This window comes from Pipra filicauda, unplaced genomic scaffold (genome assembly GCF_003945595.2).
Source record: "Pipra filicauda isolate LSUMZ 115617 unplaced genomic scaffold, ASM394559v2 scaffold7_size6619720_pilon, whole genome shotgun sequence".
NCBI classification, from domain to species: Eukaryota; Metazoa; Chordata; class Aves; order Passeriformes; family Pipridae; genus Pipra; species Pipra filicauda.
This window is the reverse complement of record NW_024104976.1, coordinates 4,556,656-4,584,135: the sequence shown is the minus strand read 5'-3', so window position 1 is coordinate 4,584,135 and position 27,480 is coordinate 4,556,656. Positions and strand designations below refer to the sequence as shown.

General features: G+C 38.2%; 1 protein-coding gene across 11 annotated transcripts in view; it reads right to left on the bottom strand.

The window, feature by feature from the left end:
• TCF12 (transcription factor 12) overlaps window positions 1–27,480 on the bottom strand; it is a 162,000-nt gene that overhangs the window by 93,756 nt on the left and 40,764 nt on the right. For all 11 annotated transcript variants that reach the window (XM_027736942.2, XM_027736943.2, XM_027736946.2 and 8 more), the window contains 3 exons: window positions 25,022–25,095; window positions 23,085–23,153; window positions 12,332–12,434 (listed from right to left, as the gene is read on the bottom strand). In XM_027736942.2, coding sequence (XP_027592743.1) covers window positions 12,332–12,434; window positions 23,085–23,153; window positions 25,022–25,095 — 246 coding nt within the window. The remainder of the gene's footprint in view (window positions 1–12,331; window positions 12,435–23,084; window positions 23,154–25,021; window positions 25,096–27,480) is intronic.

Here is a 27,480-nt window from a genome sequence, read left to right as displayed (position 1 = left end):
CAGAACCTGCACTTAGAGATCTCTTAGAAGATACTGATTTTGAGTGTACAAATGCCTCACAAACAAGCAAAAAGACCCACACTGGAAAAGGATGTTTTCCATTCCTCTACCGTGGTGCCCCACCCACAGCACTGCCCAGTAACAGGTGCACAGGGGAAGAACCACAAAACGCCCCCCCTGAGAGAACATGACAAAATTATATGGTCTGAACTTCAAGTCAGGTTTTATAGCCAAGCATGTACCTTACAGAAAGTAACAACAGAGCAGAATCAGATTTCAAACTTACAGTTTTCTTTATATTTAAGATGAAGGAAACACAAAGAAAATAAATCTACAAAAAGCGACACATCTGCACAAAACCACAGAAAATGGTCATTCTTAAAAGAGCCAAAACAAGTCAACAGACCAAGGAAGACAGACAAGCCAGGTAACAACAGGAAAAATCCCAAAGTGCAGCTGAGCACAAGCCTGATGGAAGTGCTCAGGTGGAACAATGTACTGATCCAGATGGGTGCATTCAAGGGACAAAAACACAACTTTAACTGCACAGTAAGACTACAGTAAAATTATACTCTATAGATTTTGAGGACAGGTGATTCTTCTGAAGATTTTAATATAAATTCAAGTTTATGTTATTCTCGACCTCTGAAGCTTTGGCATTTTTTGAAGAAAATAAATTGGACCAGCGACACGTAATTGTGTTGCCTCAACAAACAAGACAGCAACGTAAAAGTAGCATCAAGAAAACAGGAGAGACTGGGTAGAAGGGCAGAGACAACTCTAAAAACATGGCTTTCAGTTCAATAATGGTGCTGAAAATGATTCTCAAGGGAATAACAATGCTTTAGAGAACAGGTTAAAAGAAGAAAAAAAAGTTACTGGGGCCTGGATAACATTTTCTCCTGATGAATCACTGCCTTTCCATTTGGTGTTTTATTTCACATTGGTTTCGTGGCATTTGCACTCTGTCTCTCTCATGAGCCCAAGCTGTGTCTGTGCTGGGGAAAGAGGGGGAGGCACAAACCCCAGAAACTCGGCACCGTGCAATGACAGGGAAGCTTTGCCTCCTTCATATTGCAGAGTGTCAACCGAGCCGACTAAACCCAGTATCTCAAGCTCAAGACATTTGTGCTCCAAATTTTCTTGTATGTAGGTAAAATGGATAAATCAACACGGAAACATTTCAATATTAAAAAAAATTATCGTTTTGCTTTACTCTGTTCTAAATATATTGCTGAAAGCCCCCTGTTTATTGTGTGTACATACACGAACTATCCTAGATAAAATGGTTACCAACTGGAGAAACACATGGGCTTTTTCCTCCTGCCAACAAACTATATTCCTTTTCATACTTTGCAACTGTGTCACTGAACTAACTAAATCCAGCAGTATTTTTCTTCTGGCCTCTCCTCCTTCACCCTCCCACCCCCCAACTCCAAAATAAGGAAGGAATAGGTATATACTCAATTCCTTTATCAGATTTACAAAGGTGGTTTGTTTGTTTGGTTTTTTTTTACCGTGTACCTTTTGAATCACATTTCTAGAAAGAGACATTTCTAATGTAATAGCAAAAATACACTGAAATAAAGAACAGGCATGTATACTGGACAAAACTATTCATTACAAGTGTGCACAGGGCTTAGTGCCAGATAGCTGTCAAACAAAGGAACAAAATCATACAGTTGTTTGGCACTCAAGGCTGAAATCATTGCGAAACATGCACTGTTTATAAATTGTCATTGATGAATAAAAGCAGTGAACAAAAAAAATTTTAAAAACGCAGCCGAGCACCAGAAAGACGAGGCAATGATTGCTCCTCCTCCCACCACTCTGTGATCAAACAAAACAAAATAACCCTCAAGCCCCCAGGATGTTGGGCAAGAACAACGTGGCAGTGCAAGGCAAACAGAGCATTGCATGAACCAGTGACTTGGGGTTGTGTTCCCACAGCTCAGCCCTGCCAAGTACCTACAAAAGTGATAGATTCAGACACACACACACACAAAAAAGGCGTGTGGATTTCTCAGCTTTGTTATTTATAAAATAATTTTGAAACTATAGTAATGCTAGTGACATTTATCTTAAGCTTAAAAATATCAATCCCAGAAGATGCAAAGAAAAATTGCCTCCGTGATGGTAAAATGTAAAAACTGATCTTTGACCAGAGAACACAGCAGTGCTGGAAAAAATATCACCTCACCTATCACTGAGAAGAAAGATCTAATTCACGCCAAGTGAAAGGATGACATTTCTCCAAGTATAAAGTAAAAACTCTATCCTGAAAAATAAGCAAGAGCTCAGTTTCTGATCTTGCATATCTGTACCAATTTCAGTATCTTTCAAACTTGAAGCTGTATGATAATGCAGCACATCCATAAGGAAACAAAAGCTCCTCTAAAATGAAAGAAAAAAGAACTTACAAATGGGGAGAGGAATTTCTTTTTTTCTGACTGATAGGTAGAATATCAAGGTGTGCTAAATGCTTTCTATACTATAACATGCATAAGGGCTTCTGCAAACTCCTTTCAAGTGGAGCAGAAGATTCTCTACAATATTTCATAATGCAATGCAACTTTTAAGACAGGTGAGGTATTATTTAAGAAATGTGGTTCTGTAAGGAATTTATTTTTGTAAATCTTGATTCAAGCAGGTCAATCAGCCTGTAGTTTAGGCTGGGAAGTACATCAAGGCTCCAAATAAATATATAAATAAATGAAATCTGAGGTGACAGCTTGTAATGGACCAGCGATATGTGAAATAAATAAATGATGTAACAGGAAAGGAATTCAGTCAGAAACAGAAGTGTTATTTATCAAGTCAAAATAGTAAGGTAAACTTCTCTTTTCTCCTACCACAGAGGAAACAGACTTAAAATTGCAGTATCCTGATAAAGACTGTACAAGTACACTCTTTCTATCACTGCAGAACATTTTTTAACCATGATACAAATTTATTTATGATACAGTCATGCACTTAGGTATTCAATGCAGACCCCAGGGATCAGCCTCGAAGCTTACAAGACTGTTAACAAGTCACACATTACTCTCAAGATTTCTGCTTTCTATGTCCCATTGTGTAAGAAGACATTGCAAGATGCCTTATTTGTACTGCATGTGTCTGAAATTCCAAGCTTGTTTTAGAGGTCCCTGTTACACTGGGAAGGAAATTAAAATTTCATTGCAGTTATTGTGACAATAGTTCAAGCTTTGCACACAGTCTGTACAATTCCAATTTGAATTTACACATTTTACATTTACAGATATTTTATTGTGTTTGGTTCCCAACTACCTTTAAGGCTCCTGGCCAGCCCTTGTCAGATTTAGGAGAAACTGTAAAATCAGTCTCAATTCATCTCAATAGTAACCACTGTGTTTCTTTCCCATTCTCATTTCAATGAACCTTTTTTATTTCATCACTGAATTTAAGGTTCCTGCTTTCTTTAAAGGAATCAGTAAACCCAAATACTGTCAGTGCCTTTAATCCTGCATATAACACATCACCACATAAAATTATGCATCGATTCTCTCTCCTATTTCATCTTCAGATGGGGAGGACCCGTGTGAGCACCTTCCAAAAAAGCCCCAACCAAGCAGCACCCTCCCTCCACCAAGTGCCATCCTGGCAAAGCTTCCACACTTATGGATAACAGGGTTTCTATTTCTCCAAGTGCCCCTCCAGCTGGATGCCAAAGAAAGAACTCCAGAATTTTCATCTGACTTGCCGATCCGTGTTCATGTTGGAGGCAGAGAAGCTGCACACCTGAGAGCCACAGTGCTGGCAGCCTCCACAACGAGCTTCAAAAGCCAGCAACCAAGAAAACCTTGCTCAGAAAATGAGATATTACCATCACTTCACACAATGAGTTGCTATTTCTCTGGTTTTCTGTGCGTTTCTGTTACGTGAAAATCTTTGACCCATTTTTCAGAAACAAAACTTGGGTGCAATATTAAATTGACGTGAAAGTGCCAATGTCAAAATTTAAAAAAAAAAATTGTTTTCTTTTGGTAATACTTGTTTCATCCATCTATTATATAGCTGAAGAATTGCACACTTACAGCAGGTTATAGCTCTAGGGAAAATGCAGTGGCTGCTCAGGCAACTCACAGAAACAATACTATTAGAGGTCCAACACCTTCATGCACCTCAAAAATAGAATTACATCTTTTATTTTCATCGGGTTTGTTTTCCCCTCCGAGTTGTCTGTGTATCTCAACAAAGTCAGGTTTCCAGCAGCAACAAATATTTGACTCACTAAAACCCAGCCTCTAAAGAAAACTATTAACAACTTCAAATCATATTAATGCAAATGCTATAATGCCCCAAATCACAAAAGCCACTTGTTTTGGCAGGAGCAGCCTAGTTAGAACATTTTGGTTGATCAGTTCAGAATTTAATCACTGGACACAGGCTGCTGCATTTATTAAAAACTGGACTGCTAGCAACTCACAGGCTACAGCTACAATGCATGCAAGAATGAAAAAAAATTAATGGAATGAAATAGAGATTAAGTAAATGATTTTTATGCACCTGGCGATAAGCAAACATCTTTATTACAAAACAAAGACAAGCCATGAAAAATTACAAAATTATCTTTTAATCACCAGTGAGCTTTCTACAGTCTCCTATTTGAACAGGATAATAGTTATTATGTAGATCCCTAAGCAACTGCCTCATGGGGAAATTACATCACCAGTATGGGAAAGAATCACCCCCTCCTCCCTAGAAGGGAGCTTGGTGCCTTCAGACAGACTCAAATTTAAAATCCTACAGCTTCACCCAGCTGATCCCATCCACTGGAACACATCTACAAGTGCCCAGGGATGGCAGGAACCACAGGAGAGAAATATGCCCTTTCAGCATTTCATGCACTGATGAGCCTTGTAACAGATAAACATACCCTGCAGCAGCTAAACTGACATGTTATAACAAAGAGGAAATGCAAGACTTAAAAATTTCATCAGATTACTATTTATTCCCCTTTTCAGAGGCAGAGTACACTGTGAATAAATCAACACTCAAATGTATCAGACTGCATTAACTAAAAACCAAGCTTGGCAGAACAAATTTTATCAGAACTAAAATATTTCAAAACGTAAAAGCCACAGACTTGCATATTTAAATTCCCAGACTGGCAATTCAAAAGTACTTAGTATGACAAAAATTCTGAGTTCAAGTCTGAGACCATTTTGAAGAAGGCAACATTTCATCTTCCTCCAACACAATTAGCACCAGGTCCCATTTCTCTCCCGTTAATGCACAGTGCAAGCACCACTACTGTCCACGGGCCACCAGAACTGCGAGTTCTGCTCATGGGACACACGGGGGGCTGTGAAGGAACCTGTGGCATGGGCACCACCCAGCAAAAAGGAATCATCAGCTCTTCCTTGTGTGATGTCAAATCATACAGCTGACGGGTTTTCAAGAACAAATTTATTACTTGTCAGAAAGAAAACCCTTCTGATCTCTCCCTTGAACCACAGCACTGCAGACTAAGCCTGCAAACGACTCCATTACAGAGTCAGAGATATAAAAACCTTCTAAAGTTGCCCAGCTCTCCCTGCAATGCTGAGGATGAAGTGCCTCAATGCTCCGGCAGCTCTGGCAGCTCCTGCCGGGAGCGGCTCACGGGCAGGGAGGGGGGGCCGAGTGCTCTGCACCTGCTCCCCCCGCTCACCTTCCCGCGCCGGGAGCTGCCGGGGAGAGGGGGGGCAGCTGAGCCCACGCTCCTACCTGGCAGCCCCACACCTGAGCACCACCTGAGGAGCACGGCCAGGGCCCCTCTGCCACAGCTGCTGACTGGGAGAGAGAGCAGAGTCTCCGGGGGCACAGAGCACAAGCCGACACCTGCTCCAGCAGAGCCTTACAGAGCACACGAGCTGCATTCCGAGGAAGCCTCCAGGTATTACTGTATTTAAAGAAATGTTAGCAAAGCTATTTGATTGAAATATTACTGTAAACAGAAGGGAAAACTAAGCTTAACACGTACTCTTGTGAGCAAAAACCCAAGGGTAAAAATGCCCTGCACTTAGCACTTTCACTAAATGACTGTGTAATTTAATTTCCCAGAAACCCATTAGCTTTCACAAAAGGAAAATTAAGAGCAGATGAGAGCAATTCTTTGGTGTGAGTGGAATTTATTTAATGTAATACCTGGGGAAAAAAAAAAAAAAAGATAAATCTGAAACTGTATGAACAGATACAAAACATTGCAAGTCTAGAAAGCTCCAGCCTGCAGAGCAGCAGCTCTGTGCTGGCAGTAACCAGCACGTCACATCCCAGAGCCTGCCTGCCCAACACACCACCCCAGAGCTGGGACACAGCCAGGTGCACAAACAGCCCGGAACAAAAGGATTGCTGGCATTCAAAACAAACAAACAAACAGGAACCTCCATTTATTGATGGAGGTTTTTTTATATTCATATGTGAACCAAATGAATCAAACAAATTATCTGGGAGAGATGAAGAAATAATTGAAATTTAACTTAAAACATTACTCTGGGTTTGAAATTTTCATTAGAAACCCCAAAATTCACATTAGGCTTTTAGCCAATCTATAATATCATAAAACCCAGCATCAATTAAGCACAGTGACATGCCCCAAAAGAAAAAGAAACAATCTTAGAAGGGAGTTTAAATGTAAATCTTCCATTTGCCAGATGCACTATATGCAATGATTTGGAAAAAACTAATTTTTAAAAAAACATAAGCCTATCTGCAGCAACAAGACATGAAGCATTACTGGCATTACTTTGGGAAAAGTAGCCACAGTGTATAAAACACAGGTGAGCCAGCATCTTGATATTTTTAGCTTTAACAGCCAAACCAATAAATGATTCAATGAAATATAAACATAATGCTGAGAAACTGCGTGATCCAATTACTGGAAAGGGAACGTTAAGGAACTTTTCCAGCATGGGAAGTTTATGGCTTGTGGTGGACTCTACCACTACCCCTAAGTCTTTATTGGAACTGGATGACCTTACACTTACAGGTTTTTTTCTAGGGAAAGTTTTTCTGAACTCTTAGCCCACAGTAATATCTGGCAGATAACTATGTATGATGTGAAGCTTATTAGCTATCCTTTTACTATTTTCTTTTTACTTACTGCCCTATAAAATGAGATGGACTGAAGCACTTGTCATAATCTTTGCTGTGCCACTGTTTTGTCATTGTCTTCCTTTATCATTTTCCTCTTTCTTCCTAATGAATTCTCGGAAGGATACAAAATACTCTGTCCCCCCCATTCTCCAAGTTAATAACAATGTAACTGCATATGAATTATTTCAGATCAATCTTGCTATTAGTCATTTCTCTGGAGATAATTTCCATTGTGATGCCTATTTTTTTTCATGTGTTAAAATATTAATGACAACACAAAGCAATTCAAGGAAATCTAACTATTATTTTGGACAAACAGAGGGTCTGCCAACTCCCTATTTGCACCTGCCCTCTCCCTTCCTAAAAGGTAATTAAAATAGGATTCCTGACAAAAACTATAATGGTATCATTCTTTTACCCTTTACTGTTTATCCTTGCTGGTTTCCTACCACTGCCTTCACCATTATAAAGTCATTTGATAACAACTTCTATTTCTCCAAGTCCAAAATTCCTTTACTGAAGAGCTACTGAGGAAGAAATCCAGCAATTTCCCTGAAGATTAGTTAGATTCTTAACTGGGTAACAATTCAGATGCATGCCTTCTTTTAAGTGTATTTTAAAGTTCAAAAGCCTCTCCTTCTACTGAGAATAACCTTTCCCAAATTAAGGTTTAAAAAAGGCTTCTGTCACCTGTTCCAGAACTGTATCAGTACTGGAAAGCTTGCAGAGGCTTCAGCTATTTACCATGTTGCTTCCAAAAGGCCCCTCTAACGTTCATCACTGAAAATACCTACTACTCTATCCAAGCCAAGTGCAGTGCTGAAATTACAAGTCAAATAATAGATTTTACAATAAAAATTAAGATTAATTTCACCAGTTTGAAAGATGCACTGGTAGAAGCACAGCCATTCCTAGAAACCTGCACAATCAGGCACTCAAGTCACTTAACTGAACAGTAACTCTCAAAGCAGAAGGCATCCCAATCCAGATATTGATCTCGAATTTGTATGATTAATACACAAAACGCATCTTTACTTTCACAGAAACTCATAAGACCAGCTTTGAAAAGTCATAAAATTTGGCTTCAACCCCTCAAGCACCTCTTTGCTCCTGCCACCTTCACTCCCCATGGCCAGCACATACCCATTAACCCCCTGCTACCCTGGGACAAGACAGAGAAGATAAAATAAAGCCCAACATGCATTACTCTGCTTACATTTGACAGTACTACCTCTGCTTCTTTCACCTATTTGTTTCAACCAGGGGAAGAATCAGGCTTACCCTTTATATTCACATTACAAACAGAGTAAAAGAAGCTATATTTTTATTAACAATCTGACTAATTTATAGCTCTAATTATTTTAACAAGCTTCTACTCCATGCCTTGTAAATACCAACTGATGTGTCTTGACTTCCCTGCAAGGTCAGTGCCTCCTTTCTCTTAATGCTGGCCCTAAGAAAGTATCATGGCATTCCCTGGCATAAAGCAGAAGTTTGTTAGGAAGAGGAGCAAAGTCACCACCTGGCCAGGATATTGAGAGGTGAGTGTATGGTAACTGGTAACTCCAACCCTGCACTGATCTACAAGTCAGTGGGCAAGTGAGGTTGGGAAAATGCAAATGACCTAAAATCTTCCATTTCCATACAATCAGAGTTTCCAATTTCGTTGACAAGCCTGTGGCTCAGAAACACCCAGAGCTCTAAAATTCAACCCAACTCTAAAGAGATTAGTTAAAGAAATAATGAGAAAACAAGGAAGTATACCTGAAAGAAAACTTGGAAGAGTGATCTCTTTCTACTTTGAGAGGCTGATTTCAACATGGCAAACTTATATTCAACCACTAGCTTTTCACTCACTGTGGAGGAAACTTTTTAATGACTTTTTATCATGTACAACCTTGAGGAACTGTGTAGTACACAGATGATGAACATGGAGCACAAAAGTTTTGCCTTTATCCTTTCTACCTCTTGTGGAAAGACAGACACACAAAAGAAAGTAATTCACCCACTTCAGATTTTCAAGACAGACCAACAAAAACCTCTTTAAGTCATATTCAAGAATAATCTGCTTTCTTTCTTCCTGGTAAGTAGAAGTAAAAAAGCTCAGTAGAATAAAGTGCAGGGAGCAGTGCAACAGAAGATACAATACCACATGCTTGAAGGGTCCTAGCAAAAACTGACCTCTCCTTGCAAGTGCAGAGTACTAAAAGGCAGCATAATTACAGAGAAAAGAATCTCATATCCTTGTGAATAGTTTTCTAGAATGTAATTAAAGCAGAAGTGTTGAATAAGCAAAGATTATCAAGTCTAAATGGAGCTACAATACCACCAATATATCTTAGCCTGATTTTCTTCATATCTCTATGGATACCAACAGACTGTGCTGGTCCCAAGAGGATTCAGTGGTTTTACTTAAAATATAAGTAACGTCCCTTCTTTTTTTATACTACCAAATCAACAGGATAATTCTGGAATTCATTAGTGAAGAACACTAACCAATCCAACATAATAGCTTTACTTCCTCTGCAAAACACTTCAAAAAATATCTAAATGAATATGGAAATGCATCTTTCTGTGGTAAATTGTTCATTATTGAATCATTATCAACTCTTGTTAGACAAAATTTCTCTCTTTTGCAATGTACAAGATCATTAAAATGTTTGAGAGCTCCATCATGAAAGACAGTGGCACTTTATAATCCGCTATCTCTTCAGGCAAATATGCTTATGGCTGAGCATAATACACAAAATAACAACATCCCCTTGACACACAATTCTTCCTTTTAATGGTGCTCTTAAGTGTTGACAGCAATGGTGAAATATGTTGTTGCTCTTTTCCCTTTTTTTTTTTTAATAGTTTTTAACTATTTCAGAGATGTAAATGTTGAGAAGGGATGTGTTTCTTAGATATTCATTGTGGAACCCCACAGGGTAAATCACTGCTTTACCCTAGTGAGGCATTTCCCATAAGCCCATCAGTTCATGTTCTTCACCCCATCTCCTTTTAACCTCCAAAGATCACAGAATAACCAATCAATGCCTTAAATATCATCTCTGCACGTTAGCTAATAAAATGGACATTTTCATTCTGTACATGGGAACATGTCCACAATTCGATATTAAAAAAACTGTATAACTTTTTTTTAAGAAAAATTTAAAGAAATATAATTTTTCTTTTCAATAATAGACAAAAAACTATAAATACAGATAGAAGTACTGTTTAGGGAACTAGTACTCTATGTTTTCATATAGTTTTTATCATTCCTCTCTCCAAACCTTCAGCATCAATTAAGATAAACTGCAAAAATTACTGATGTGCAAGTATGATATACAAAGCTGCATCCTATACTGTAACATCAGTAAAATGAACATATTTTTTTTGTTATGACCAAAAACCACAGGTGGAATATTTTTAAAAGTACATTTAGGGTTTTGATGTGTAAATATCTTAGAGATATATACTGAAAGCCTTCTATAATTCTTTGCTGCATATAGAAGGAAACTAAATACTTTTGCTCCAAGAAAATAAAATCCCTAAGAACTCTTAGCCATAAAGCTTTACAAAACTCTTTCAGTTCTCAGCTGCTTTGGGTGACTGACATATACATATCTTACAATTTGTTAATCCTCTCTACAAAACCATCTAAATGGAGGCTTCTTCTCAAATCTGTATTAATGATTTAATTCTATTATGTCTAATAGAATCATCTCTTCAATAAAACTGAAAAACTAAGAAGATACAGTTGCACCAGTTATTTTCTTCATATGTTTGAAGGCATACATTGTTTAATATAAATTAAAACATGAGCAAATAGTTTGCCTTTGGTAACAAATTAACAATAAAATCAAACTTCGCTATGCATTTTTGTAAAATAAAATCAGTCTCAGCCACAAAGCCTGGAGACATTCCATACATGCTACTGAGCAAAATACTGGAGAAGCAACTGAAGTAACTTATCTTTTTAGTTTCCTGTATTTGAAAAACAACATATTTGAGGGAATATTGGGAGAAGCTCTAGTCTGCTTTATCAAAATAACTACTACCTTTGAACTTTACTGTCTTCAGCTAGAAGTGTCACTGACCAATTGTACTCTCTCTAATCAAAGCCTACAGAGATGGTCATTTTAAAATCACGTTTTCAGCTTCATATATGAAAGTTTCAACTCAGCAATGGCTCTGCTTAGTCTGCCTTCGTTTCAGAGAAAATTAAAGTAGTAAACAAAGACTGAGCAAAGTAGAAAGATTTCCAAAAGAAATTGCAGACCACCAGGATTTGGATTTAGGTAATCCACTTAGATTACCATGGCTATGTCTTTAAAGGACAATACTGACATCACAAAATAGGTCATGTCTACAAGATGCAGAATATAGAAGTGAAACAGTGTGAAATGCACAAATTCAGAACAAATACTCAGAGTCATCCTTATATTTAACATACAAAAAAAGTCTGCAGACTACATATTGCCAAACAATAAATATTTTGAAAACAACGTTTTTATGCTCCAAACTGGAACAGGGAAAAGGAGATTTTCAAACAACTCCATCAATACATTAACATTTTTCAGGTAACACAAGTGCAGGCAACGAAGAAAAAGCTTTCAATAGCTAAGGCCACAATATAATGCACAGTTTGCTTGCTTTTCCAGTTTCAAATTAAAAAAAAATGTTAAACGCTCACAGGCCTGAAAGCAGTAACATTTGCCTAGCAAAGCAGGAGTTTCCATCTATTCCTTAGAAGTGACAGAGTTTCTAATACAACAAATATCAAAGAAATTAAAAAATTAAATATAAGAAGCAAGCCCTCAAAGCATTAACTGAAGAAAAGCCTAAAGTAAATTGGTAGGTAGTTCAGGAATTGAGTGTTAGAAAAAAGTTTTTTTTTAACTGCACAAATTAAAAAGTGATATAAATGTCTTTTCAACAAAAGTAATTTAGTAATTTCAAAATTAAGCCTTAAAGTAATTTAGAATTTACATCAAATCAAAATAAATCAGCTTTCTAGATCAACTTGAGGAAAATCTAGATAGTTCCTTCTTCTAACAAGTCCTGGACAATGGCCTTTATGAGGAATTCACCCAACACAAAAAGATTTGAATAGGGAAGTCAGTGTTGCTATGAGAAACAGAGCAACTTCCAGATGCTTGACATGTCAGGCCTAGACAAGGGAATGAAAAATGTCTCTTTCTGACCAAAGAGGCTTTGAGGGGATACTCGTAAAGAATTACCTACTTACCCATCAGATTTGAGTTCATGAAAGGTGTCGGGGACAATCCTTCATGAGGCCCTAATCGACTGTCATTCAAGTGATCACTGTAATGAGGACTGTCTGCAAAACCCTAGAGAAAAAAAGACCAGAGTATTAAACAGATTATTTGGCAGCCCTGCTAATTGAGTGTAATGACACTTTCCTAATTAAATGTGCAGAGTCACAATTGGTCATTAATCACAAAAGTTGGCTTTCAGGTCTATCTCACAGAAATTATTCTCTGCCCACATTTTACTTTCTCCGCCATGAAAAAGAAACCACATCGTTTCTTAATAAGCTGTGTCCTCATGGACAATATTTCTAAAAATTGAATAATATGGAGATATTTTGATATTTGAATCCTCTTAGTGTTAAGTCGCTCACCACAGAGAGTAAAATTAGTCTGAAGAACTTGCAAGTGATTTTTTTTTCCTAAGGTTTCTGTTTGCATTAATAAAACACAGTAAAAAGGCCAGGAAGAGTCACTAATGTTAACAAAAAACTATTTGTACAAATGGGAAGAAAAAATTCCATTTTCTCCTTGCAGCCTGCTATTAATATTACAGATTGGTAGGCATTTTGACACTATCACACTACTAACCAGCACAGCTCATTGACAAAGGCTTTACTTCCATACAGTGATTAAATAAACAACTTTGTCACCCGATTTGCAACCAAGCACTGAAATTTAAACACTTTTTTGCACTTTTTTAGCATTAGTACAGCCAACTTAACAGGCCTGGAGTGACCTTATGCAGTCAGGAAACACTGACTTATTGAAAGCTTACACCAATGGTATAGGAGAAGGAAAACAAAGAAGTCCTAGGATGCATATATTATTTAATTAACCCAATTACATGAAACTCTTCAGTACATTTCAAAACGCCTTCAGCTTTTCCATATAAAGGTATGAAAATGGTATTTGCCATTCAGACTTATCAAATGCGTACTAAATCACTTATTCTGTACCACAGCCAAAAATTGCACCTCCTTCGTAGCCAAAGTTTTGAAAACCATTTTGTAAACCTTATCTTACAACTCACACCCAGTCACTTCTTGTTCAGAAACCTAAAGCTCAGGCCTAATTAAGGGAGGAGGGAAAAACTGTTCACAGCTACCAGGAACCATCCCGAGTGCCCTGGGACTATAAAATCATCAATCACTGAACATTTCTCATTTCTTCAGACCGCAGGCTCCCGCTCAGACAACATTGATGGGGCTGGAACAGGCCTCCCTCTCTTTGCCGGCGCTGTCACTTGCCCCGAAGGGCTCTCACTGAGGGCTGAGGAACTGTCAGGGCGCTCCTGCTGCTCACTGAGGGCTGAGGAACTGTCAGGGCGCTCCTGCTGCTCACTGAGGGCTGAGGAACTGTCAGGGCGCTCCTGCTGCTCACTGAGGGCTGAGGAACTGTCAGGGCGCTCCTGCTGCTCCCGGCCGCCTGGCACAGCCCCACTGCTGCTCCGCTCGCCCACTCAGCGGCTGCGAGTCCCAACTCCCCAGTGCAGCTTTGGCTGACTTGATCTACTCCAGCATCGGCCATACACATGTGATGGGCATTCAGAAACAATCTTAAGTGACATTTACAACTTGGTTATGACCACAAGGGTGTCCTCTGGAAACCGTGACCTAGCCCCGGCTGTCAGACAAGCAGCATGGAGCAGCAGCTGCCGAGGAAATGGAGTGGCTCCTAGCTAAGGTCACCACATGTGGGTTATTTTTATGCTGAAATGAAACAAGAAAGAAATTAAATCTGCTGAATAAAGGAACAAAAATTTGCAAATACAGGACCAAAACCAGAGTTCCTAAGTAGGTGCCTTCCTACTTGTGAGTCTGCGTGTGCTCGTTATTGCGGTTGGATTTTTACTTCAGTTATATTTTATTTTTTAAAAGAAAAACTGTGAAGGACACTGACAGTGATAAAAGAGGATCCCTATCTCAGACATTCACAAAGTGGTGCCCAGATGAGCCCCAGAACCTGAAATCTTCAAGACATCTTTATTTACAAAGTAAATAACAAAACGACTGAAAATATAACAGGAGTAAGACTCATTTCATACACGGTTACACATCATGCAACACAACCTACCAAATGCACAGGATTCTTAATGCTCCTCCTCGTGTTAATATTGCATATTCCCCCACAAAATGCAGGAACTGGAGAACTGGGGGGTTGGCTTACACAGAAAGGAATATTTTCCCTTCTATCATCAAAATTCCTTCAAAGAATACTTGACGTCATGTTCTTTTCATACACCCTCTCAGTTTCCCAGACTGCATTTGCCACCAATTACCACAGCAGCCAAGTTCTATTTCTACACCACTAGACAAATCTACCTGGAAAATGCTCCAAGTCACCCTTCACAACACCAAAGCCATTGAAAACAGAACATTTCGTATACAGGGGGAAATGTACTAAGGCATATGCAAGCCTTTTAAATAGAATTGGTTTTTTCTGTACTTTAATGCAATTCATAATCAAAATTAATTGTGTCAGGCATTTCATTCTTTGCCATTACAGAATTTACACCTGTTCAAGTTGTAGCCCAAGCCTTCATCTACAGTGGACCGATGTAAAGGGGTCTTACCTTGGCCACCACCCCTGATGCCAGTTATTCAGAGTCTGAGTTATGGATTATCAGCTCAAGTAGCAGTTTTGTTTGGGATTAGAAACCTAGGGCTGATTCCCACATATAACTCACCCACACTAAATGAATACAAAATAACCATGAACACATGCAGTTTTGATTTAACAAACAACTTCTGCACTTCACAAAAGCAAATTAAGGAAAATCAGAAGAGCTCTAAGGACAGTGATTTAAATTACACTGAGTTATTTCAGAGCATTCTTCATATTTAAGCTGTACTTCAAATAAAATTGCATTCCTGATACCAATCTTTGCTTTTGCATCTATTGTTAACCTACATAATAAACAGCATAAAGTTCTACTACTGGGAGAGAGCTGTAATCAATCATAGATGAAAACTTTAGAAGCTTCCAATAGCTTCTGGAAAGCTACTGGAAGCTTCTAGTCATACAATCAAAGCCTTAAAAATGTATTTAATAAATATGATAGTGCAAATTGACAATATATGTTTACTGTTTAAAGAAGAACAGGGTTGAGAGCCTTAAAAAGTCTATCTGCAATAACAATACAGGATAGTGCTTTTTTTAAAAGTCACCTGTGTGACTGAGTAACAAAAACACCTTTGGCTGGCACCTGAACTCATCGCTCATGGCAAAAGCAACAGAAGGTGCTGGTGGGGATTTATATGAATTTCTATCAGAGCCCCTTTTCAAATCTATGTTTGAAAGACTCAATAATATATACTGCCAAATTTCGATCTTCCTTTCTGAGAAAGGAAGGAAATCTCAGTTCACAGCAATTCTGAAGACTAATCTAGTGAAGCTCTCTGGATGGAAGCTGGATTGATACAGGCTCCAAGCAGAATCAGGAACTAATCAGTCATGCCAAAAGTTACTCTCCCTCTTGGGAAGAGCTATAACATGGTACATATTCTGGCTGGTGATGTCATTTCTTGGACCACAGGTGGGCTTCCAAAGCTCTTTGGAGCATTTCTACCTACTGTTCCCTGCAGGGCAAGTTTAACAGAAAGGCTGGAAGGAGACACTCCATGCTGAGTGCACATCCCCATTTCTGCCCTCGTGGCTGCTCAGCAAACATGCCAATGGATTAGCACACATCTGAGTGCACAGCTGGAGTGTTTAGCAAATAACTGGCAAGAAGTCTGCAAAATAGGAGTTACTGGACAAATTTATTTTCTGGTCTAAACCCCATTCTGAAGGGACTGCAGACAGCTCAGGGCACTTTTCTCTTTACAGAAAGCAAACTGATTTTGAACATGATTAGATGCCATACCTGTAAACTCAAAACCATCTTGTTTGTTCCAACCTCTTACATAGCTATTACAAAAGCAAGCTTTAACCTTCCCAAAGGAAGACAAAACTTCTCTTTCTGTACTGTTATAGCCCAAATAAAGTGTAATTGGGGTTAATTGTTCCCTCACAGCGTTTTGTAATGTTTTCAGTGTTCATTTTGCACAGGCCTCTCCCTGGATTTCAGTCTGACTGCATGTGCGTGATCAGAAAGACCAAGTCAGATATGTCTACAAAGAAAAGCAACAACTATTGTCTCTTAATAATACCTGTCATGAAATCCAGCTGAAAGACTACTACTAATTAGTGCTGCAATTTAACTGAGTAGTGAAGGCACTCTCAGCATTGAATGCTCCAACTGAGTAGTAAAGGCAAACTCAACATTGTACACTTACTTTAGTAGTTTTTCAGGTATTCCATTGGATTAGAGTGATGTTCTCCTGGTATTCCAAAAAAATTAAGTCCACCAATTACAAAACTCTACAGCTGCAATACTTCTTCTTCCTACCTCTTCTGGGTAAGATGCTCCAAGCATCCAACTGATTTGGGCTTTATCAGGAGGATTTTCCATGCTAACATAGCCAAACCAATTAGAAACCTGAGACTATTTACAAAATACCTGTATACAGAACACCTGAAAATTCTTGCAGAATGTATTATTCTGTTCCATTTTGTCCAGAAGACCAAATGGAAAAAAAAACCCAACCAAATCACCCAGAGAAACACATTCCTTACTGGGTATGTTTATCCAAACCATAAGAGAAGGCCTGACACAGTGAGTCTATGCCCCATTTTACAAATAAAGTGGTAATTCACCTCCTAAAACTTAATGTCTTTCAATGACCATTAAAGTCTTGTCATTTTGGTTAAAGTTAATTACAGAACTCACCTAAGAATAAGACAAAAACTTCCCCAGTTCACTGTCCCTACCTTTTTCATTGCACTGGTTCCAGGTCCTCTGTAGGACTCATCTTCTCCTTTTTACTTCCACTTCAAAAATATAAAACTATTGCCCTTAGTAATTATTTTCTGAAGTCACACCTGGATTTTGTCTGTAAGTAAAACTGTACTCCTGACCCTAACTCAATTTATGGGATTTTTGGGTGTGTTTTTAAATAAGCACAACATCCTGTTTTCACTTCAGGGTAAAATTTGAAGAATGAAGGAGACACTGTAACTACAGGGCACACAATTTTCCTATGCATTTACTGAGTCCACAGAATAACCTCTCCCTGTACAGTTTACTACTCCACAGCATTTCATTTGCTCAAGTCCACTAAATGAGAGATCATTTGTTTATCCTGCCTTATCCCTGAGTCCTCTCCTACACAAGTCCCCGGGAACAGACCAAAATCTAAGGCTTAAAACCAAGCTGCCAGATCAATAAGCACATATTTGCATTTTAGTAATTTACAATATAGCTCAATTATTGCCTTTAAACTTAAGACATTAAAATTCCAGTAAAATGAATGGTTGACTTCACAGTTTGACATGGCTACAGACCAAAGGATTAAATTTAATGAATGCTGCTTTCAATTTCTTGAGTTTTATAGTTTGGCTGACTTTAAATAACAAATATTAATTATTTAATGCTCAGGAATACTGAGTTCCCTTGCAAGCTAAATTTGGTGATGGTCTTATGAATCAGACAACAGTCATCCAAATGACTAATGTGTAAATGAAGGACAGTGAATCTACTGCTGAAATCCACTTTATTTTGGACTATCTGCCTCTCCAAACTAATCTGAGAATTCTAAAGACAAACAAGGCAGGAAAAAATCACCAGAAGTGGGGGAAGTGGGGAGAGAAAGCAAGACACCGGCAGTGAGAGGCAGACAGACAGACCAGAGAGACTGACTGCCCCAGGAACACTGTGCTGAGTCACTGACTCAAGATTAGACAAGAGGCTCTGGGAAACAGCCATGCCAAGGTGTCCTAGGGAATTTAAAAGATTAGGGATTATGTGATCATGTAGGTTTCCGGAAATAAACAACCTGGGGGGTTTGGTGGTGTTGGGGTTTTTTTAAGAGTATTTTAGCCACTGAATCCACGTATTTGTCAGTGGCTCCCAGAGGAAAGACTAAAGAGCCAAAACCTGTCCGGGTCTACTGAACACACAGATCAGGAAAAACGTTGCAAAAATGAAGGTAAGGTAAAAATAAATCCAAGGAAGAGTAATCTTCCTTTCTGCCTGGAGGATCACTTGCACTGTATTCCCTGATCTTAACTGAACACAAAGAACATCACATTGTCACAGGTATAACTTCATTTAAATCGCTGACAATCTCATAGCAAACTATTAGTGGGAACAATATTGCTTCCAAGCAATGGCCAAAATGATTTTCCAAAACATGGAGCAGATGGATAATGATGGGACACTCCCCACACTCCTTACACCGTTTCATCCATTCGTATCAGCTGCCCTACCATGATCCAAAAGCTACGAGATCAAGCTGAGCCTTGGCTCATGTGCCAGGAAGCAAACACCTCTCCCCTCCACAGGCTCCACCTCCCCTCCACAGGCTCCACCTCCCCTCCACAGGCTCCACCTCCCCTCCACAGGCTCCACCTCCCTGCCTGCTGAAAACAGGCAGTGCTTCAACCTCATCTCCCTTGATTGTGCAAGAAACTTGTACAATACTTATTAAAAAGAGCACTGAGTACAGTTTGCTGGTGGAGATCACCCAACTGCACCAGCAACAAGGAGCTTTCTAGCTCCACTTTCCAGCCTTAATTCAGATTCACTTCCGCTGTTAGCAAGTGTTAACACTCTACTACAATATCCTAAAGGCAGAAATGCAGCTTTGTATGTTATTTGTTCAGTTGCTACATGGGGGCAAAAAAAAGCAGGTATCACTACCTCAAATTTCCCATGTTACTGGGAAAAGTCAAGAGAGCTTTCAGATGTATCCTCCAAGTGTCACTGTAAGTTTTGTAACAAAGCTCTAAAAATATTATCTTCTTTTCACATATCAAGTTGAAATACATGAAAACTCTGTGTGCAGAAATGGAATATGAGAACAATGGAAAACATCGTTTATCTATTCTTGAAATTTATTTATTTTGAACATCACTTATTTTTAAATAATCACCATTTTCTCCAGCTCTAAATCCAGTTCCAGGAAGTTAACTTACTGAATGACAAATCTGATTTTAGACAGCTAAACCCAATAGCCAATTACACCTCTAAACTCCTGTGAGATAAATATCAACATAATATGTAATGGGACAATTCCCTGGCCACTTGGAAAACTAATTTGTGACTGATTCCAATGCTAATTTTAATATGATAGGTAGTGGCAATAAAAACAAAAAGCACAACCAAAAGATCCACTTCTCCAATACAGCTGACATAAAAAATTCATGTGATGGAAACCAGATTTTTCTAGCTCTTATCTAAGATATAAACCAGGAAAGAAAATAAAACAAGTATAGCCAACAGACTAACAATAAATGCTTAAAGGCAATACTTGAAAACCTAACGAAAGCATTCAGAACTTAAAAAATCAGAACTTGCTTGAGAAGTGCTGCTCATAAATCAGATTACAAAGTATGCTACATTTGCAAGTGTCCTGTGCACTGAATAAGGAATATTTAATTTGGGCTTTGATTCCACAGTGAATCATCTGCTAATTTATAGAATACTTCAGGAAAAGCAAATAACCAGCAGCAGAACCACCAAACAACCTCCCTCCTCTGCAAAAAGTATCAACAGAGTTAAAAAGGATACAAATACAACAGACTTGTTAGCACTTACTGCATTTCTGTGTCTCTCTTGTTGTGCTTTGCTATATTACAGGTTCCTTTCTTGTTATGTACCTGAGATTAAGAGGTATAAAATACTATTTCAAAACCTGCTATCTCCTTACTACTTTTTGACTGTTTTGCAAATTAAAAGTACTATTTGGGGGAGGGGGGAGTAGTTTGGGCATATTGTATTTCAGGTTCTAATCCATGGATGAGTATTTTACATACAGGAGAGGGAATAACTTGCTGCTACAAAACCATCTAAATCGAGCAGTGGTATCTTGATCAGTTCAACTCTGCCTTCAAGTATTGAGATACAAAGCAGAGTTACATAAATGAACAGAAGGACAAACTGCATCCTCAGTACTGGAACTAGAGTCTATGTTATATCAGGTCAGAATGTGCACTCACAGCTTTTAGTGCAATGTACATGCTGGAAGTTATTTGAAACACCCACAGTTGGGATTTTGGAAGAAAAATACCTCAGCTAATTTATGCTAATTTTTTAACAGTTAAAACTATTACGTGTGTATATAAAAAAAAAGGTTATCCAGCAAGGAAATGTCTTATGAAAAATATTTCAGATATGCTTGATTTGGAGACAGCAATCTAAGCAGATCAAGAACTAACTTGCTCCTTTTATTGCAAAGACGTGTTACAACAAAGTCAAAACAAGGAAAGAAAACCTCGCAGAGCATTATTCCTCATAAAAGCAATCACGAGCCCCACCACAATAACAACTATGGGAGAAAAATGCTTCATTACAATGCAATGCTTATTCCCAAAAGGTGATCATACCAATTTGTTGCCACATGATGAGCATAATTTAAACTCCCAACTATAGCAGGAAAGCTCAGAAGTTCTGGTATCGTCTCACGACGGGACGCCAAAATCCTCAAGTTCTGTAGGGCAATGTATTATTGTGCACCAGACGTGGTACTTGAGTCAAGTACCTCAGAATTTGCTTCAAAGAGCTCAGGAGAGCAAGACTTTCAAAAAGCAGGTTTACCTTCCTCTGCGACACACACCCAGAGCCAGCTGCCCTTCCAATGCAAGGGATTACAAACGCTTGCAAACATCCCTCCGGCTCTACAGCACTGAGATAAGGGAGAGACCTGCCCACATCAACCAGAGACAGGCACTGAAAACCCACCACTGCTGCACATATGGAAGCAGAAACAGGGTTGGAGACTAAGAAGAAAAACAAGCACCACAAGAGACACAAACTTGTACATGGACTTGAGTACAATCATTCAAGAATTAGGAGACCATCGGCACTAACAGAACTCCCTGACTTGCTAACTACCATTCCTGAATTACTCCTATGAACAACAAACCTTTCCTACTTTTTTCTTCCCCCCCAACATATATTTCTTCAAATTATTAATTTCTTTAACAAAACATTTGGTTTATGAAAGACATCATGCACACGGAAGTCACTAATATCTCAATATGTACCTTTTCACAAATTTAAGATCATCACAGCCAATTCAAACACAAATACCCACTGGTCTTGCAGTGTTAGAAGAGAATTTAACATTTCAAAATAACATCATGAAAAGACAAGGCTCCTATCTAAGGGTTTCTAGCCTTCAGCATCACTTCAAAACACTACTGAAGTAAGAACAGTTTAGTTTTTAATAACTATTATCAGAGACTCTAAAAATAAAATAAACTGCTATCAGATATGAGAGAAGGTTCTTTTCCAAATGAATTATTGATCAAAAGTTTAAAATACACAACAAACACCCCCCCCAAACACAGGAATATGTGTCTAGTTTTCACAGTGAAAAGAAGTTACCAATATGTTTTCCCCACTTTCCCAAAAAACTGTACCCATCCCATACATTCTTCAAAAATTCCATGAGTAAATCAAAAAGAGTGGGTGAACAAAGACATAATAAAGTTAGCAAAAAAACGTTTTAAAATAATCCTAACTAAACATTACTGCAGAGCTGCAAAGCCAGTTCTCCATGAAATTGGTAATAAAAGAGCAGATAAAATTTGGTGTAAATAAACACAGAGTAAACATGTTAAAAAATAACTCAGTGTCATAACAATGTAACTACTGTACAATGTAAAAGAAAATCTTATTTTTCTACACACTTTTTAAAACAGCATCACAGTATCAACAGTAAGCACAACTTAGTATGGAGTAAGAAAGGAACAGAAAATGAATGTATCATTGTGTCAGGCAGAAATTTATGGTACACCCTCATCTTGACAAGTGCACACAGCCATAACCACCCTAAAGCTGCAGTTATACAGAAGAAGCAGAAAGATTCAGAGAATGAAGAAGCAGAAGATTCCAGAACTAACCCCAGGTTAGGAGAAGTCATTAGACAAGCAAATACCAATAGATTACAATTCTTCAGTTTGGTTGAGAACAACACAGAAGTAGCATGTAAAACACAGATGTTTGTGGGGGAAAAAATAAAAATTACCAAGTACATCAGTAAAAACCAATCGTTACTATTCAGAACACTGGAATACGGTGGAAATCAGTTAAATCACCGGTCAGCACACTTAGGACAAAAACACCAATATTTTTGGCACAAACTGCTTGCAATTCTTGCCAAAACTGTAATCAAAGTCAGAAAAATTCACAAGTCACAGAGAGCAAGTCCACCAATAGCTGTAAGAACCACGTCCAAAGGTTGGCTCTGCCCAGGAAATCTAAGCCCCCAAGAGCTGGGCTTTTGCCAGCAGAGTACACAGCAAAGGTGGCAAAACATTTGCCCTATATTTACACTCTTCCCTAAAGCATCATTGCTGGCCACAATTGAACCATCTGTACTGACCTGAACAGACCTCCAGCAGGAGTTGGGAAAGAAAGATGTGCTTTAGCCAGTGTTCCACCATCTTCTTCCATTAGCTTTATGTACTAAACTATCACCAAATTCCAACTCTATTCAACTGAAAACTGCTTATGTTTCTGTGCCTTTGGAAATTCCAGACAATTCTGAACCAACAATTTAAATTCTCAAATAATTTTGTCACTATGTTTTGACCTTTAAAGAAAAACTCCAGTAGTAGGCTGCTCACGGATTTAAAAAAAATTTTAAAAATCACACACAATATAAAAAGAATAAGTGGTACCTCTTGAGATTTCAACTTTTCTATGTCTGTGGAGAGGTCTGAGCTTTTTCCATGGAGACTGCCATTTTCCTGTGAACAGACAAGTAGTAGGAACAATTAGGACAAGACTAACATTCTACATTGAAATCATGGGGGAAAGCACTGGATTAGGAAGTCGAACATGTAAAACAAGTAGAACTTCTTTAAACCCCACGTTAATCACCACAAGGAATAACCTAAGAATGTTAAAGGCTGTGTATCCTTTGCTCTGCCTCCTGAGAAACTGCTCTGTATTCTTACAATACAGACCCACACACCCATTTTAGCTCTTCCTCAGAGACATCTGCTCTGGCAGCCCATGTAGGAGTACTCAGAAGTTCTCGTTATTCAAAATTCTGAATCAGTAAATGTGCCTCATTAGTTGAAAGAAAACCAAAAATGAAAGACCATACATCATACCCAAAATTTATGCATGTAAGTTTGATTTAGATTGGTAAATGAAGTCCAGTGCTTTTTCAGTGAATTCAATGCAGAAGAGAAATTCCTGTGTTCTCTTTTTGCAGAAGATCACAGCCATGGGCCAAGTTAATTTGTACTCTTAATCTTTATCAATTCTATCTACAGAGAATATATATTTTTAGTGTTCACTTTTCTGGGGAGAACACAGGAACAGAGTTTTCCTGGAAAAAAGGAATTGAGTTTTCTTTAAAAAGTAAACTGTTGTCATTTAAATGACATTCCGGACTACTATTCTTTATTGCCTCATATAAAAAAAAAGGCTAACACACAAGGCTCACTGACTTTACATTATTGGAACGTTAGCTGGCTGATCCTCTAACACAAAACAGTTGTGATTAATATACCCACACAGCCAGTGAATTACAAGCTCAAATTCCAGTTGGATCAGCTTAACTCATGATTGATTAAAATTAATCAGCAACGTCATAAATGACTGTCAAAACACCAAACATGTACAAGGAGAATATGAGTTACTTAAAGCTGCATAATATGACTCCATTTCAAATGTAGAAGAGGCATTTGAAGGCTGAGTTTTATGCCTCAAATTATGCAGGATGTTTAAAAGAATGCCTAATTTCCATGTTGCACAGAAATATTTCTTCCACCCATAAAGTATTTCTACATTTTTATTATAATTCCTTTACTAATGATCAATAGAAAAATTAGGACTTTGTGATAAATCTTTTTATCTATTGCTGTCTTCCAAAGTCAGGCAGTATCCAGTGAGCTGAACAAGATTTTGCAGTCTACCCATTTTATTCCACGGCATGAGAGAGCTACAAAGGTGCAAATGCTAACACAGCTCTGGCTCCAAGGTACTGAAACCAGAACATCAGGTGTGCTGGGTATTTCTCATTCAGGTACTGAGCTCGTTGGCTTTTTAGGGAGTAGATATTCAGAATATTGAGTAGATGAAAGGGTTACTGGGAGAAAGCTTGCTTTTGACCACTGAGTTGGGGTTTAAAAGGGTAATGTTATTTTAGGATATTAGATACTATCAAAAACCTTCAGCTCAATAAGCAGGATGGATGAAGTGGGAATGATAACCGGAGGAAGGTATTTAAAAGAGAAGCCTCTCCTCAACATCATGACACAGCACATATTATAGCTGGGTAATGTTAACAGAGAGCCAAGTGCTCCCTACATTTTGCCAATAAATCTGTTCCTAAGGAACAAGACTTTCTACTTCATTTTCATGATCATCATTCATTCAAGTGCACAGTTAAATATGGTTTATTTTCATGAATTCTTAACCCATATATTTTTTAGCTTTAGAAATCCGAATCACTATTGCAGCTCCAAGTCAATAAAGTCTCTAGAAGATGCTAACCTGTGTATTTAAAAGAGTTCAACCTTCAAAAACTTTACCAAATCATGTGCCAACTTACATTGTACATTCCCATAAACTTTTACTGTGAGTTATTATGTGGGTATCTTACCCTTGAAGATTCGTATGAAGGACTTGGCTGACCACTTGTTCCCCAGGATGTGGCACCTGTTCGCTCATCCATACCTAGGAATGAAAAGAAAAATACAGACCTATAAGAAGTGATAGCCAAAACAATGTTCTCTGATGCAACCTGAAAGAACATTCATCTGCTTCCACGCACTTAAAGCAAATTCATCTGCTTCCACATACTTAAAGCAATATTTCTAAAAACAAAATTTAAGATGAACAGTTTCCTTGTCAATTAAGCTGGCTACAGAGGAACCTGCTCATTTGGACACCTGCAGCTGCTGAAAACAGGAGCATAAAAAGCCAAGATTTGCCAATCTGCAGTGTGTGCCCTACCCAATCCATAAGAAATTAGCATGAGGAACAAAACAAGCGCAAGGATGCGAACACGGGGGCTGTTTGCACAGCCCGATTTCTCCTGCATCTTAAGCACGGAATGTTGCAGCACATACTGTGAAATGTATACTTGTTATCTACTCTCTGCTCTTGTGTCTTGCTTAAGTATTGTAAAATGTGCAAAATTATTTCCCCTCCTTGGCCTTCACATGACACACAAGATATTTTAGCACAAGGGGGGGAAAAAAAGGCAAGACAGACTGGTTATGTTTCAATGGCTTAAAAAACCCACAGAGGCTCATGGTGTCTGCCCTACTAAAACAGTAATGTTTTTTACACTCTGTAACGGTTCTTTTAGAATCAGTTCCTTTTATGCAAATCCAGGTTACAGATCACAAGAGAAAGGGGAAGGAAAAAATAGGGAGATCTTTAAGCACGGTATCAGAATACATATCCCACGTAGCATTCCATTTCCAGTCAAATTTAAATGGTCAAACGTCTTTAAACCACATTCCCAAACAACTCATTGCAAAAGCACCTGAATTCCTACAGCAAATTCCTTCCTACAGGATAAAGCTACTATTGTAGCAAGTAGGTTCCTGATTAGCTGTATTACATGATTTTTTTGGAAGGTGTGGAACTTCCATCCTGAACTGCACACTTCCACGCACTCTGGCCTCCAAAACACAACTCATTGCTTCTCTGTCACATGAACTTTTCTCACAGCTCTGATAAACAGCATAAATTCTTTATGTGATATATACTATAAAATATTTATGAAGCTTTATAATGTCATAATTTATAAATAAGAACTAAGTGTCACGATTTATAAATAAGAGCAGAGCACAAGTTACTCCATACGATCATCTCTAAATCCTAACTTTATATTGCAACTATAAAATTTTCATTAATATTTCTCTGACTGACCATACTACAAAGTAGAATTTAAGTCAATACTTCAAATAACTACCTATGGACTACTAGTATTCTAATCATTATTTCCTTAAGAAATGTGCTTTATGAAGCTATAAAATACTGCTTTGACAAGGACAGCCTGCAGAAGGGAAGGTCAAATTGAAAGTACAGTATAATCAGCCAAATAAAAAAATATAGACACCTTTTGTGTACTGCAGGAAAGATCCTCAAGGTTGAAAACATCCTTTGAAAATGCAAAACCACCACTATATTGAGCCAGCACTTTGGGGAAGTTTGCTGCATTTTGCAGCTGACAGCATTGTTGTTGTTTCATTGTAACTGGTCCAGGAGCTGAGTAAAGAGTCGTGGCTGGCACTGACAAAGGCAAAAGTAATCTTTTGGCACAATTGACTCTTTTCTGCCAGAAACAACAGCTCTAATAATCCAGTGATTATCATAACAAGTCTTCCATTGCTTTAGTTTAAAAAGAGACATATGGTGGGGGGGGGAGGAAAAATATCTTACTGCAAGACCAAGTCCTTGGGAAAGTTTAAGACACAGTACATGATATCAAGCCATTTTAGGAAATATGTCAGTAGATAATGGTTATGCATAGAGTGTTCAGAGGCATGACCCCTGATCAGTAAAACATGCTACTCATTTAAAAATTGGAGTCAGTGGGACATAAGGACTTATGTTAAGGTTCTGCTATATCAGCACATGTACAGCTAAAAATTCTTGTATTTTAATTCTACCATTTGAATTATGCAAATAATTTAAAGAAACTGCCTTCAAACAAAATGTAAGAGTTTAAGATGGGAAGGAAAACTGATTTCTAAATAGTTCCTGTAATTTTTTCTTCTAAAAAAGTCTAGTACAGTTAGCTAGAGTAGTCAGGAGTATCAAAACTTCCTTTTTGCTGTTAGGTGTCTTTTTCCTCCTTTTCATGCAGCATTTTTTCTTCTTACAAGACTCAAACACCAAAAAATACCCTTTAAAAAAAATCTGCACACAAGGAACGTACTTTCACAGTTTAGATGTTCTGTGAAGGCTACAAGAAAAAAAAATTCATATACTGCACAAAGAGCACCAGCAGTCTTGCTGCTGCTGCTTGACATCTGGATTTGACTTGGAATGACACCCCTGCTGCCCTTGGTCTCCATCAACATAAGACACCAAACAAGTGCAGAC